This window comes from Budorcas taxicolor, chromosome X, assembly GCF_023091745.1.
Source record: "Budorcas taxicolor isolate Tak-1 chromosome X, Takin1.1, whole genome shotgun sequence".
NCBI lineage: Eukaryota > Metazoa > Chordata > Mammalia > Artiodactyla > Bovidae > Budorcas > Budorcas taxicolor.
Window position 1 is genome coordinate 63,878,865 of NC_068935.1, and position 14,330 is coordinate 63,893,194.

Sequence of the window (14,330 nt, forward strand, 5' to 3'; positions counted from 1 at the left end):
GCCCGTGCTATGAGGACCCTGGCCACCCACATTGGGCACTGGACTGGGAGGATGCGGCCTGATGGGAGGTGCCGGAGCAGAGAGCTCCAGTGGATGAGCCCCACCCAGATCCAGGTCTGCATGTGGCACTTGTCTCTGTGCATGTTCCTACGTGCATGTGTGTGCCCGGCAGAGAACATGAGAGGCACCACAGCACCCAGCCTGGGTTCCCCATCCCCACTGCCTGCAGCAGAGCCAGAGCAAATCCCCTGACTCCCCACGGGTGAGGCCCCACAGCAACACCTGTCTGCTGGTGAATCACTTGGGGACCTGATGTCTGCAGGCTCCCCACCAGGGCCCTCCTGCTCTGACCCTGTGGCCTGCAGTGGTCAGACTGAGAGCTGCTCCTGTCCTGGTGAGTTCCTGGAGCACCAGGCCTCTCCCTTTCACTTTGCTCCCTCCCTCACTTGGCCTCGCCCTGAATTACCTTTGCCGAGGTGAGCGTGCTGAAATGCTCAGACAGAGGATCCAGTTCACCCAGGTTCCCTTCCGTAATGCGGTCTTAGTCTCTAGCAGGTGTGACTTTGAATCACATTGTTCTCCTTCTGTGTCCTGTCTTTGCACGCAGGTCTCGTGGACATTGGGGTCACTTTGCTGTGCCCAGAAAACCTAGGTCCAGACGAGGTGGAGGAGCTGGAGAATCAAGCCCTGCTGCCTGACCTGCAACAGACGTACTGACTGCACTCACCAACCCCCACTGGCTGCTGCAGCCTGCCCCGGGGAGGGCCAGGAAGGCCATCTTCCAGGTGGACATCTTCGAGCACCTGATCCCCTTTGGGCAGAAGGCCTGTCCAGACTAGGCTCTCAAGTGGAAGGTGACTGAGAGACCAGTCTCTCATGGTGACACTGTCCCGTTGCCGCCGTGCCCTGGACATGCTCTCCTAGTTCAGTCTGAATTGACCCCGCCCAGCGGTGGGCTGCCCACTTGCTGCAGGGTCAGGCCCAAGACTCCCACTGTGTGTTGCTGCTCTGGACTCAGTGAGAGTCTCTGGGACTTTGACCTTTATGAAAAAGTGGCATCGCCACTCATTTCGGCCCTGCTCGGTCTAGGTGGTTGTGAATGTGTTGTTAAGAAACCGATTAGTGCTTTTCCCTCTATGTTCTGGTCGAAACTCCCCAATGTTGGAACAGTGTCCAGCAGGTGATGGGGGAGGGCCAAGGGCTGGGCTGAGCATCAGTAGCCGGCAAGGCCTCCAGCACCTGGACAGGCCCGCAGGCCCAGAAACAGGCCGTGGTTTGTTCTTGCAGGTGACCCTTGCCCTGCTGGAAAGTGTCCCTTGGCTCACAAAGTGTGTGTGTTGGATGCGGTGCCTGGCTATTCCACGTCCAAAGACAGGCTCTTAAATACAGCTGTGAGCTCAGAACAACAAGGGCTAGTGCTCACCTTGTGGAAACCTCGTACTTGTCTTTGGGTTTGGGGTCATGTGTTTGCAAGGCCTTTAGCCGGTGGGGTCACCCCCACCTCTTGAGGAGGCCCCTGGATTGGGAGCTGGAGACTCTCAGCTACTGATCAGAAACCTATGGCATCATCGGGGGACCCAGGAGCAGCCCCTTCTGCTTCAGGGTGCATGACTCATGGAAGGTGACACCCCCAAGGTCAGGAGCCTGGCTGGGCTGTCTGCTGAGTGGCAGGCAAGGCACGGGGACCAGTCCGTCCTGGGTTTGCCTCAGCGCTCAGCTTGTGGGTCAGACCCTTGGCCGAGCGTGTGAAATGCTGCTGCTTCAGATGAAAATGGACCATGAGGACTGGACTGAAGCTTTCCTGGGGTGTGGGCTTCCAGCCTCATGTGGCTCATCCAGTGCCATGTCTGAATAGCATGGACAGATAAAGAACACAGACTCAAAGTTCTTGTTCAATTCTTTATTTACTCCAGTGAAGTTTTGCTTTACTTTATTAGAGCCAGAATTAGATTTTTGATTACAAGAGAGTGCTTTTGAGTGTCCCTGGGGACCTGGCAGCTCAGGGACTGGGGTTGTTCTCAAACTGCTCACAGAGGGCACACTTGTAATCTGAGGTCTCCTGCTCCTCTTCCACCTCAGGGGCCTCGTTTGGGGCCACAAGTGAAACGGCCGCCTTCATGATGGAATAATAGATGCTGTACACAATCATCACTGAACCATAACCTGGGTACTCTGGGAGGCTCTCGGACAGTTGCCCTGTGGTGTCCCTTCCAGCAGTAGCCGGGGGTACAGACGTGGCATTGCTGGACGTACCCTCTCCACTGGGGCTGCCCTGTTCTCTGGGAAGATGGTTTGCCCCGGCCTGCACGGCTACACTGCCCATAAACCAGAGGCCACAGAACACAAAAGAGTGCCGGCCGTGGGTTCCGTGAGCAGTTGGGGCTCCCTTCTGGGCCTTCTTGTCAGCCTCTTGGGTGGACTCATTGTGATGGAATCAAGGAGAGTGTCTGGTCGTCAACGCTCACTTCTTTCTCTTTGGAGTCATTGTTGTGCCAGTGGCGGGCTGAGCAGTTGTTATGGGGTTGCCTTTTGTCTGGATGTTCTGCAGGAAGAGAGGCTTGTCTCTCTGAAAGTTGGAGCTGTGATAGATCTGAAAGGACATGGATTACTTTAGCCGTTGTGGAGGAGAATAGCCATTCCTCGCTGCCCTCCTCCCCACCACAGTCCTGGCCTTCCCTAAGGAGGGAGACAAGGTCTTTTCATTCCTGGCAGGTTGAGGCCCTAGCGAGTGTGCTCCCTAGAGCTCCCCTGGGGTCGGCCTCGCTTGAGGTGTTGCTGGAGGTCCCTGACATCAAGTGGCCTCTCAGGATCTGGAGTCACCCATGTGGATCCTGTCTAAGGGGATTTGTGGAACACTAAAGGCTCTGCTTTCTTCTCTTTCCTTAACCACCCTCTCATGAGAAAACAGTTCTCCTGGGAAACGAAAGCTGTCCCGCACTCGGGTCATCTAGTCTAGTCTCCCTGGAAGGGCTTTCTTCTTTACCATCATCCTCTTTTTCCCCACAGAGCTACCCGAAGGATGGATTTTACTGAACTCATACAGGTTCAGTTCACAGATAAAACTCTGGATGCTGTCTGTCTCAAAGATCCTGTCCACGCCTCTGCCCTGGAGGACCTCTGTCTGGAAGAGATCTGCCTTGATGACCACTGTGTCTCCCTTGTTGTTCCAGTGCACACAGGTGAAGGCCGCATCCTCCATGATCATCCAGAGCTTCCTGGGGAAGGACAGCCTGAGGATGGTGTTGTTCTCTTCCTTGTTGGCTGTTTCTGGGTTTGGGCCCTGTGGGGGGGCGGGTTGTCTTGGGAGCCCAGATCTAGGCTCTCGGGTTGGTCACCCTGCTTTGCCAAAACCTCCCCTGAATACACATTTGCATTGGGAAAGATTGGGGGGGGGTTCTCTCCTGCTGTGGGCTCCCCATCAGTTGATGGGGCCAGCGGGGCTGTGTGCCTCGTTGGAACTCTGACTAGCCATGGAGCCACTCTAGCTCAGGAGCATTCTCTATCCAAGCAGTGAACGCTCAGGGCAGAAGGGCCTCAGGCCAGGGTTGGGGGGCGGGGGGGGCAAAAATACTCTGTAGAGGTTCTAGAATCTGGCAGCCAATTAAGTGGTCAGCTCCCTTAATTGTTTCATGATGTCACAGAGCTGATGTGGTGAGGCAGCCCTGCACCCAGTGTGGGGCAGGGGGGATGTAGACAGGGATGGGATCCCCAGCTTGTTTCTTGTCTGAAAGTACAGAAAAACATGTTTCAGGTTGCCTGCAAAAGCTCTCATCTGCTGCCAGGCACCTTGTTTCAGGGGGCCAGGCCCTGGATGGGTTGACAAACGTGCCCCTGGCTCCACCTCCCTCCTTAGCAATGGGCAGGCCTGTGGCTGGCTTCTGCTAAAGGGCCAGGCCCTGGTGAGTCCTGGCTCAGCTTCCACCGAGAGAGACCTCAGGGGTCAGATGGGCTCCTGGGAACTGTCCCTCCCAGAAGACCGGGTCCGTAGTGGGCTGGATGGCCTAGCTGAGGTGTTGGTCCCACCCCACCCCCCAACCCCCATCCCGGTCTCCTTGCCCCTCTTCTGGCTTTGGTCTCTTCCAACTGGTGCTGCCGGTAGGTAGGTCCCGCTCAGATGGCCCCAAAGTCAGAGTCCTGTTGTCCTGTCCCCAGCACCCCCCAGGTCAAGCCCTCCCCAGAATAGGGCTGTGCTTGAGCACAGTGGGAGCGACCTCACGTTCCACTTGACGGTGGAGAATAAGGAGACATGGACACGGACTCCACACGAGACATGGACTCCACACGATGCCGTGTAAGAGGGCACAGCCAGGTGCTCTGCTGAACTCGCAGCCTCCTGAGTTCTGCCCACCCCCAGACGTCATCCCACTGAACATTACGGGTTGTTGCCTTCAGTTTCCATTTCTTCCTATAAAGACTGCTCTCATGGCTCACCTTGGGAACACCTGGGTGTGTGCTTTCCCTGCCCCCTTCCCAGAGTCTCAGACTTGGATTTAGACTCCCTGGAGGCTGACTCGAAGTCCTGTTTCCTTTCGTAACTGGGGTGGTTTGACTTCTGCTATCCCCAGTCCTGGCCTCCCATGTCCAACTTGCATGTCCCATGGGTACTTGCCCTTTGAAGGACTTGACTAGGGGCTCAAGGCACAGCTTGTTCTGTTGAAAACAAGCATTTCACTGGTCCTCTCCGAGGCCAGCTCTGATCTTCTCCACCCCTGCCCCTGCCCCTGCCCCCACCACCACTGTGGACCTGTTCTCCCTTACCTAGATGGCTGGTACATTGAATGATTTTGTTGGCTCACAGGTTAGGTACTTTTCAAGGAGTCTCCTTTATACACACTCACCCCCAGGGAGAATTCTCAGTTGTTGAGCTAGATGTGACCAAAGGATGCCCCTGTCTACCTGTATTTGAAAATGGATGAGAGTCTGGGTGTGGGACTGGATGAAACCCAAGTGAGAGTCACCTGTCTTCACAGCACATGGACGATAGGGCAGTGGGTTTGGAGATGTGTGTTCTCTGACCTTTGTGGGCCACTGTTCTTCAAAATCCCATGTAGGGGACAGACCAGCACCTTGGAAAGGCCCACGTGTGAGGACCCTAGGGCACTGTCCCCCTAGGGACGGTGTCCCCCTAGTTCTGCCACTCATCAGGGTCATTTGCCCTGTGTGAGGGGCACAGCCTGGTGTGTGAAAGGGGAGAGCTAAGAGGCTGTGGAAGAGGCTCTCCCAGGGAATTTTGGCCTGAGGACTGGTGGCCAGAATGGAGCTTGCAGGCCTCGACTTGGGCTTGCTCCCTTGCCTTTGCACTCCTAAACAGGCTGACAAGGCATTCCTTCAGGTCGGTTCATCTGACTGGATGGAGACCACTGGTGGCTCCTCTGAAGGGGACCGGAGACTGGTATCTGTGGGCAGCTTGGCTAGGTGGCCTTTCCTGCCCCCACCCAAACCCACTCGGGGCACCGCCTCACACCCTGGGTCCTGAGGGAGCTGCATTTTCTGGTCCCCATCCTCCAGGCACCACCTGGGGCCTGGCAGTGGGTTCACGTGGCACTGAGGAGACTTCGTCAGCTGGTGCTTGGGACACATGTGTTGTGCACACACCAAGCTCTCATGATGTCAAAGGCCTGCCCTTCTCAGCCTAGCTCTCCTGCCCCTGCGCTTGGCATCCCCACCCTGGTGTCCCCAGAGCAGAGGCCCTGCAGCTGCTCCCCTCCTTCACTGCAGCTGGAGAGGCCTGGAGCCTCAGGGGTCTGCCTGTGTTACCTTCCCTCCCATATCGGAGGAGGCTCCTATAGGAGCCTTATCCCAGTGGGTACTGGGACCATACAGTCAGGCCCTCCTCCCTCCTGCTCAGTGAGAAGCTGGTCAGCCTGGCACATTCACTTGGGCAGGAGGCCCCATGGCAGCAGCAAGGACAGGGCGCTGCCCTCACTCAGGAGGTGCTGGGACTGCACAGAGACACCGGCCCCAGACAGAGTCAGTTCTCAGCAAAGCACAGAGCAGCCCACAGTGCTTCTGATTCACCTTGTCCCCTTCCTTCTGCCAGCCTGCTTTTTGTCGCCTCAGAGACATCATGTAGCACTAAGAGGAAGGCGTGAGGTGTCGGAAGGATGGGGCACAGCCTGGGCTGGGCGGGGAGGGCAGGGGCTCCAGAGGAATTGAGACCAGGGCTCTAAGCCCACCCTGGCCCTCACTAGCAGATGGTCTTGGGAAGATGCCCAAGCCCCGTGGCCTGAGTTCTTCATCTGGGAGGTGAGCAGGTGTGAGGAGCCCCGTATGCTGGGTTGCAGGATGGGCCTGAGGGACAGTACAGAGCTCGCAGGGCCTGGCGGCTGTTGGCACTGTGATGACAGGACAGGAATCTCGCACATCGTTGCCCCCAGACACTCCTCCACTCTCCACTGTGGGATGGGGTTGGCTGCTTTGTGGTCCAGGCCTGTCAGAGAATATGACCCTCAATAGGATGTGGAATAGCTAATCACCCAAACTGGATGTTTCATAAATAAAACTAAGAAACTTTTCTACTTAGACCATAGTGGACTATAGTGTTTGTCACTCAGTCATGTCTGACTCTTTGCAATTCCGTGGACTGTAGCCTGCCAGTCTCCTCTGTCCATGGAATTCTCCAGGCAGGAATACTGGAGTGGGTTGCCATGCCCTTCTCTAGGCAATCTTCCTGACCCAGAAATCGAACCCAGGTCTCCCACAGTGCAAGCAGATTCTTCATCATTTTAGCTACCTGTTAAGCCCCATTTCCAGTTAGAGGACCTGTTAAATTTGGGTGTGAAGGAGTGTTCCAGCAGGACCCAAGCTGCTATAGGAAATAGAAGCAAGAACCAGTCTTTGCCTCTGCCTCAGCCGGTCTTCCATCCAAACCGTTATTTTCCTTCATTGCAGCCCCAACAGAGGTCGATTCATTGATTATGATGGCCAAATACAATCAAGATAATTCAAAGCTAATTAACACTTTATGATCTGGATCCCCTGGTCCAGGAAAAAGAGAGTAGTTTCGTGGATTTCTTGGGCACCACTTCAAGGGAGTGTGACCAAGTTCTGCAGAATTCCTAGCAGATATGGGGTATGATGGAGAAGGCAATGGCACCCCACTCCAGTACTCTTGCCTGGGAAATCCCATGGATGGAGGAGCCTGGCAGGCTGCAGTCCATGGGGTCACTAAGAGTCGGATACGACTGAGCGACTTCACTTTCACTTTTCACTTTCACCCACTGGAGAAGGAAATGGCAACCCACTCCAGTGTTCTTGCCTGGAGAATCCCAGGGACGGGGGAGCCTGGTGGGCTGCTGTCTATGGGGTCGCACAGAGTCAGACACGACTGAAGCGGCTTAGCAGCAGTAGCAGCAGCATGGGGTGTGAAAACACCTCATTTGCCCCTGTGATCAAGAGCAATGTGACGAGAGCCAGGGCCCCTTCCTTCCTGCCCAAGAAAGAGATCTCTCTGGGCTTTATCCAAGATGCAAAAGGACACCTCACAGCAACGATCCACTTCAGAATTTCCCGTCACCCCCAAGACACACTGTCTGCAAGTCTGAGGGCTGCCACCACCCAGCCTCAACACGGTCACCTCCCACAGAAAGAACCCAGCTTTCCCAAGCCCCAAACCACCCTGGCTCAGGCACTGACACTCCAACACTCCTCCCGTAACCCCACCACCCTGCCCTGTGTTGCACTGTTCATTGCGACTATGGGATGTCTTTCCACCTTCCTCGTGACTGCAGCTCCTAGACCGTCGCTCTAGGTGTGGGGGTGTCCTGCTTCTCCTAGTATCCCCACTGCTAACACAGCATTTCACAGAGCAGAGGCTCCTAAAAGGTCTTCGGAATACACGAGCCAGTGAGCAGGGGGCTTAATTCATTATCTGCTACTTCCTAAAATGACCCAGGCAAATCCAAATAAACAGAGATAATTTAGTTTTTGAAAATGACACACAAGAAGGACAGAACCATGCATTCACTACAATTACTTTTATCATCTAATTCTTCCCCCATCAATAGTACTGCTAAGTAAGCTCACTTTTCCAAAATAGTTCTAATTCCAATTCCATTGCATCCTGTTCGGGACCACAAAACACAATGGAAGAGTCTCCAATCTCTTATACAAAACAGCGAAGCTCTTGTTCTCGAACTGGGTAAGTTCAAACACACTGTGATCAACATCATTCACTAAGTTAAGACACTGAAGTTTATTTAGCCTTCTATGAAAACAATCATGGAAAAAAAAAAAAACAATCAAAGTTTGAAAGTTCTCTAAGGAAAACAGATGAATCTCCATGTCATCATAGAGAAGAGTAACCCAAAGATGCTATACACCAGTTTCCCCAACTGGCCTGGGCCAGCACGTCTGAGAAGGCTGACCTCTCCCTCTTCAATCACAGAGGGAAGGATCACCTGGATGCTGCTCTGGCTCAGCCCGCCTCATCCTCCTCCCTTGCAGGCTACGTAGACAGGGGTGGGAAGGCCCTCAAAGCCCTTTGTTGGACCCTGAGCAGAAATGCCACGACGTCCCACTTGCTGGTCTCTGCATAGGCCTGGGGACCCCACAGGAACTCAGAGCGGGCAGGGTGGCTTTCAGGCACTTGCCGGTATGCCAGGTACCCCTCCTGCACCCACATGTGGGTAAGCAGCTCCCTGGGCTCCCCAAAGTTGCAGTGCTCACTCTCGACACCGCCCCCCATCCTGCTGAGTGCTCCCCTGACCTTCTCCTCAGGGGCACGGTCTCCATTCCACATGATTAGGCTGAGGACCAGTACCGGGAGGCCGGCCTTGGGCAGGCCCTGCCCACTGTTCAGCATCATATCATAGGTGAGGCCCACGGTGGGGACCATGATGTAGATGTGCTCCCTGGGTTCCACCTCCTTCACCTCCACACCACAGACCAGCTGCAGGCACTGTGAGGCTTGGCTGAAGACCACCAGAAAGTGCTCCTGGTTATCCCTGAGGACCGTCTTTAGCATTTCCACTTGGGAGGTCAGCTCCTTGGCCGGATGCATGAGCAGCAGGAACTTAATCAGGTTAGCCAGAATCTCATTCAGAGCTACCGGGGGCAAGGCCAGAGACTGTTGGGGGGGCGGGCAATTGCAGTCTCCCCTGCCTCAGGCCCCAAGAGCTGTGCCTCCAATAGGCCCTGGGCCTGGGTCCAAGTTCTTCCTCCAGCTTGCTCAGCTCACTCATGTCGACCATGAGCACGATGCCTGGGATCAAACCACAGCCTGAGGCAGGAGGGAGGCGGCGGAGGGGGGCGGGGGGCAGATGGGGACATACGGGGACCACAGGCCTGAATGGTGGAGAGAGGGGCTGTGAACAGCCTCAGCTGAAAACCACACCCTGGGCGGCCACAGGCCACTTATGCATCTCCTCTTGAAAGGTGTTCTCAGACTTCACAGGCGCAAGCCTCCGGGGCATCCAGTCCCCTGGCTACCTGAAGAAGGAAGTGAGGTGTCTCCCCAGGGTGCAGTCAGCACAGTCCAAGACTTCCGAGGCTGACAAGGTGGTGGGATTGGGCCCATGTGGGGTCCCCTCTGCTCTGGGATGGGGAGCCCCTGGTGTACACTCAGGGCACCCTCCTCACCTTGACTCTGGGTACTGCCTGGACCACCTCTGCTCTCTGACCTCAGGACATGGGCCTCAGACCTCTGCTTTCTCCTCCTGGTTCCTGCAGCTCCTGTGAGAAAAAGGGAGGATGCAGCTCGGGGGTATCCTGTGGCACAGCCCTCAGCCTTCTGTGACAGTACGAGGGGTGGACTCTGTGAGGTCCCCTCAGTTTTGTGTGGCGGGAGGTCCCCTCAGGGCTCCCTTGCAGTGCTCACCCTTCCCCTGGTACAGCCTGGTCCCTACCCTCTGGGGACCTGCAAGGAAACTCAGAACAAGACCCTAACCTGAACAAAAAGTGCTGAGGGGCCCCACAAGAGGCCACACCTGCCCAGGGAATCCCACGGGTCCTAGGCTGGGGAGATGCTCGGTCCTCAACTCCTCCTCACGTTCTGCCTGGCCTCCCAGCACTGACCACAGAGGCAGGGGTCTGCTTAGTCCTCCATCGGGATTGGTGTGTCCAGCCTCTGCTAACCTGAAGACATCCGCTCTCCACCCGAAAAACCTCACCTCACGAGGTCCCTAGGCCAGATGTCAAGAAGCTGCTCACCCTGCTCACCACCCTGCTCTGGGCCCTCCAAGACCCTCCTGCAAGGGCCAAGTCCCTCCCTGTTGGGGTCTAACTGTCTCGGTCCCTCCTCGCATGGAGCCTGTACTCCAGGCAAGATCTGCAAGTGTCCTGTCTGCAATCGGGAGGCTCTGCTGCTTTCACCCGTCTCTCTGACGGGGAGGTCAGGCAATGCGGCATGAAGGTGTCCTGCCTGGGGACTACCTAGGTTCCCTCTGGTCTGAGATCTGACTACCCTCAGTCCTCGCTCAGGGTGTTCACCTTGACTTCCGGTAGGACCTAGGCTCTGTCGTCTCCCCACTAGGAAAGGTGGGAAGAGGTCCCTGCTCCTCACACCTGGTCCCCACGCTCACAGACCCGGAACTCAGGAAGAGAGGACAGACCTAGTGTGCTCTTCTCACCCCAAGGGCTCCCAGGGCCGATAACAGGGGCTGAGATCTGTGGGGTTCCATCAGTCTTACCTTGGGGTCCCTAGAGTCTTCGCTTGGGGTCCCTTCAGTCATCCCTCAGGGACCTCAACTTGTCTCTGTGCAAGGGCTTTCGATTCTCTCCTCTCCCCACTCGTGCCCCATCCGTTATGTCAGGTCCCCAGTCTCTCTGACACCCGGATGTCAGGAAATGCAGCATGGTTCATCTGTCCTATGTCCTCCCAGACCCCACTCTGCTCTGGGGTCCAGCGTCCTCTCAGTCTTCCCTTACTGTCTTCACCTTGACCCTCAAAAGATCTAAGATCTCCCCCTCTTCCCATCTGAGGCCCTGACCCTTCTAACAGTTGCCTAATGTCTCTGAGATGCAGATGTGGAAGTCAGAACAGGCTGCCAAGTGCTCATCCCACCACCAGGGTGGCCCAGGGCTGACAGCAGGGGCAGGGATCAGTGGGGTTACCTTTTATCATCCCTCAGGGACCTCATCTTGAGCCCTGGCAGATCCAGGGATACCCCTAGTGTTGACCCAAGGCGGGACCCTCACATCAAGGCTCAGGGAACACAGAGGGTGGCTGAGCACATGCTGCATTTCCTGACATCCAGGTCTCAGAGAAACTGGGGACCTGGGAAAGGGGGCATGGCCTCGGGTGAGCAGAGGGAAGAAGCCCAGCTCCTCCAGAGTTTCAAGTTGAGGACCCTGAGGGAGGACCGAGCGGACTCTGGACCCCAATCAGAGGAGACCTCGGAGAAGCCTGTAGCTGCTGTTGGTCCTTGGCGGCCCTGGGGTAGGATGAGCCCAACGTGCGTGGTTTCACTTCCTCATATCCGGATCTCAGACTGGAGACCTGGTAGGGGGGCTGACTTCCTGACCTCGGTCGGTCGGGATCTCAGACTGGGGACCTTGCATATGGGGCGGGGCCTTAGGTGGTCCGATTCCCAGGGCCGGTGGGGTGTCAGGTTGAGGACCCTGAGGAGGAACTAGAGGACCCTGAACCCCAGTCAGAGGGTACCTCAGAGAAGCTCATCTCTGCCGTCAGTCCAGGGCAACTGTGGGGGTCGGAGGAGCGCAGCAGGCATGGTCTGACTTCCTGACATCCGGGTCTTGGAGAGACTGGGGGTGGTATAAGGGGCGGGGCTTCAGCTGGGGAGAGGCGAGAATCCCAGGTCCCGGCCGGAGGCAGGTGAGGTGCCTGAAGGAGGACTGAGGGGACCCTGCATGAGGAGCAAGGGAACCCCACAGATCCCCACCCCTGTAGTCGGCCCTGGGAGCACATTCTGTCTGTCTGCCTTTCTTACATGCTGGTCTGAGAGAGACCGGGGATCTTGTGAAAGCGGCGGGGTCTCAAAATGGCGGACGGGACAATCTCCGGTCCTGCCTGAGGGCCAGGCTGCATGCGAGGATGGACTGAAGCGGAAAGACCGCAACAGGGAGGCAGGGATCCTAGCCCTTGTGGGGACTCTGGGAGGCCCTAGAGTGGGGTGAGCAGTTTCTTGACTTCTGGCTCAGGGACCCCGGGAGGTGAGGTTTATTTGGGCGGAGGGCAGAGGCTTCAGGTCAGCAGAGGCTGAACTCCCCAAACCCGAGGGAGGACTAAGCAGACCCCCGTCCCTGTGGTCAGTGCTGGGAGGCCAGGCAGGACGTCAGGAGGAGCTGAGGACCGAGCATGTCCCCAGCCTAGGACCCACAGGAAGCCCTGGGCAGGTTCGGCAGCATGTGGAGCCCCTCAGCGCTTTCTGTTGAGGCTGGGATCTTGTTCTGAATTTCCATGCAGGCCCCCAGAGGGGAGGGACAGGGTGGTGCCAGGGGCAAGGTGAGCACTACAAGGGAGCCCTGAGGGGACCTCCCACCACACAACTGGGGGGACCTCACAGAGTCCACCCCGCATACTGTCACAGAAGGCTCAGGGCTGTGCCACAGGATACCCCCGAGCCGCCCCCTTCCCTTTTTCTCACAGGAGCTGCAGGAACCAGGAGGGGAAGGCAGAGGACTGAGGCGCGTGCCCTGAGGTCAGAGGGCAGAGAAGGTGCAGGCAGTACCAGGAGTCAAGGTGAGGAGGGTACCCTGAGTGTGCACCGGGGGCTCCCCACCCCAGAACGGAAGGGACCACCCAAGGGCCTAATCCCCCACCTTGTCAGCCTCGGAAGTCTTGGACTGTGCTGACTGTACCCTGCGGAGCCACCTCACTTCCTCCTTCCGGTAGCCAGGGGACTGGCTGCCCCGGAGGCTTTCCCCTGTGAGGTCTGAGAGCACCCCTCAAGCGGAGACCTGTAAGTTGCCTGTGTCAGTCCGCCCAGGGTGTGGTGCTCAGCTGAGGCCATTCACAGCCCCTCTCTCCCCCAGCCTGGCCCGTGGTCCCCATCTGTCACCCTGGCTGACTCCTGTCTGTGGTTTGATCCCAGGCATCACGCTCGTGGTCGAGATGAGTGAGCTGAGCAAGCCCGAGGAAGATTTTCAGGACCCTGGCGAGGCCCAGGGCCCGGTGAATGTGCAGCTCTTGGGGGCTGAGGCAGGGGTGGCTGCATCTGCCTCGGCCTCCTCCCCCACAGTGTCCTCCTTAGGCACTGGGGAGTCCTTGCCCCAGGAAGCGCTGAATGAGATGATAGCTAGCCTAATGAAGTTCCTGCTCCTCAAGTATCGAGCCAAGGAGCCGACCTCCCAGGCGGAAATGCTGAATAAGGTCCTCAGGGATAACCAGGAGTACTTCCCGGTGGTCTTCAGCCAAGCCTCGCAGTGCCTGCAGCTGGTCTTTGGCGTGGAAGTGAAGGAGGTGGACCCCAGGGAGCACATCTACATCATGGTCTCCATCCTGGGCCTCAGCTGCAACGCAATGCTGAGCAGTGGGCAGAGCATCCCCAAGGCCGGCCTCCTGGTGCTGGTCCTCAACCTGATCATGCGGAATGGAGACCGTGCCCCTGAGCAGAAGGTCTGGGGAGCACTCAGCAGATTGGGTGTGTATGCTGGGAGTGTGCACTGCATCTTTGGGGAGCCCAGGACACTTCTGACCCACGTGTGGGTGCAGGAGGGGTACCTGGAGTACCGGCAGGTGCCTTACAGCCACCCTGCTCGCTATGAGTTCCTGTGGGGTCCCCGGGCTTATGCGGAGACCAGCAAGTGGGAAATCATGGCATTTCTGCTCAGGGTCAAACAAAGGGCTTTGAGGGCCTTCCCACTGCAGTCTTCAGAGGCTGCAAGGGAGGACGATGAGGCGGACTGAGCCAGAGCAGCATCCAGGTGAGCCTTCGCTCTGAGATTGAAGAGGGAGCGGTCAGCCTTCTCAGAAGTGAGGGCCTGGGGCAGTTTGGGGAACCAGTGTATAGCTTCATTGCATTTGTTTTCTGTGTGATGACATGGAGATTCACCAGTTCTCCTTAGATAATTTTCAGACTTTGATTGTTTTCATAGAATGCTAAATAAACTTCAGTGTCTCAGCTTCGTGAATGATGCTGATCACAGTGCATTTGCGCTTACCCAGATTGTGCGCAAGAGTTTTGCTGTTTTGTAAAAGAGATTGGAGACTCTTCCATTGTGTTTTGTGGTCCTGAACAGGATGCAGTGGAATTGGAATTAGAACTGTTTTGGAAAAGTGAGCTTACTTGGCAGTAATATTGATGATGGAAGAGATGATAAGAGTAATTGTAGTGAATTCATGGTTCTGTCCTTCTTGTGTGTCATTTTCAAAAACTAAATAATGTCTTGTTCATTTGGATTTGCCTGGGTTATTTAAGGAATCAGCGGAT

The 14,330-nt window shown here is 56.4% G+C and overlaps 1 protein-coding gene and 1 pseudogene across 1 annotated transcript; one reads left to right on the forward strand and one right to left on the reverse strand.

The window, feature by feature from the left end:
- Positions 1-1,999: 1,999 nt before the first annotated feature.
- On the reverse strand, positions 2,000-9,182 carry LOC128069492 (heat shock transcription factor, X-linked member 3-like; annotated as a pseudogene).
- Positions 9,183-13,012: 3,830 nt separating this feature from the next.
- On the forward strand, positions 13,013-13,807 carry LOC128069494 (melanoma-associated antigen 10-like). The gene has a single exon (XM_052662670.1). The coding sequence runs from the start codon at positions 13,013-13,015 to the stop codon at positions 13,805-13,807; it is 795 nt and encodes a 264-aa protein (XP_052518630.1).
- The last annotated feature ends 523 nt before the right edge of the window (positions 13,808-14,330 follow it).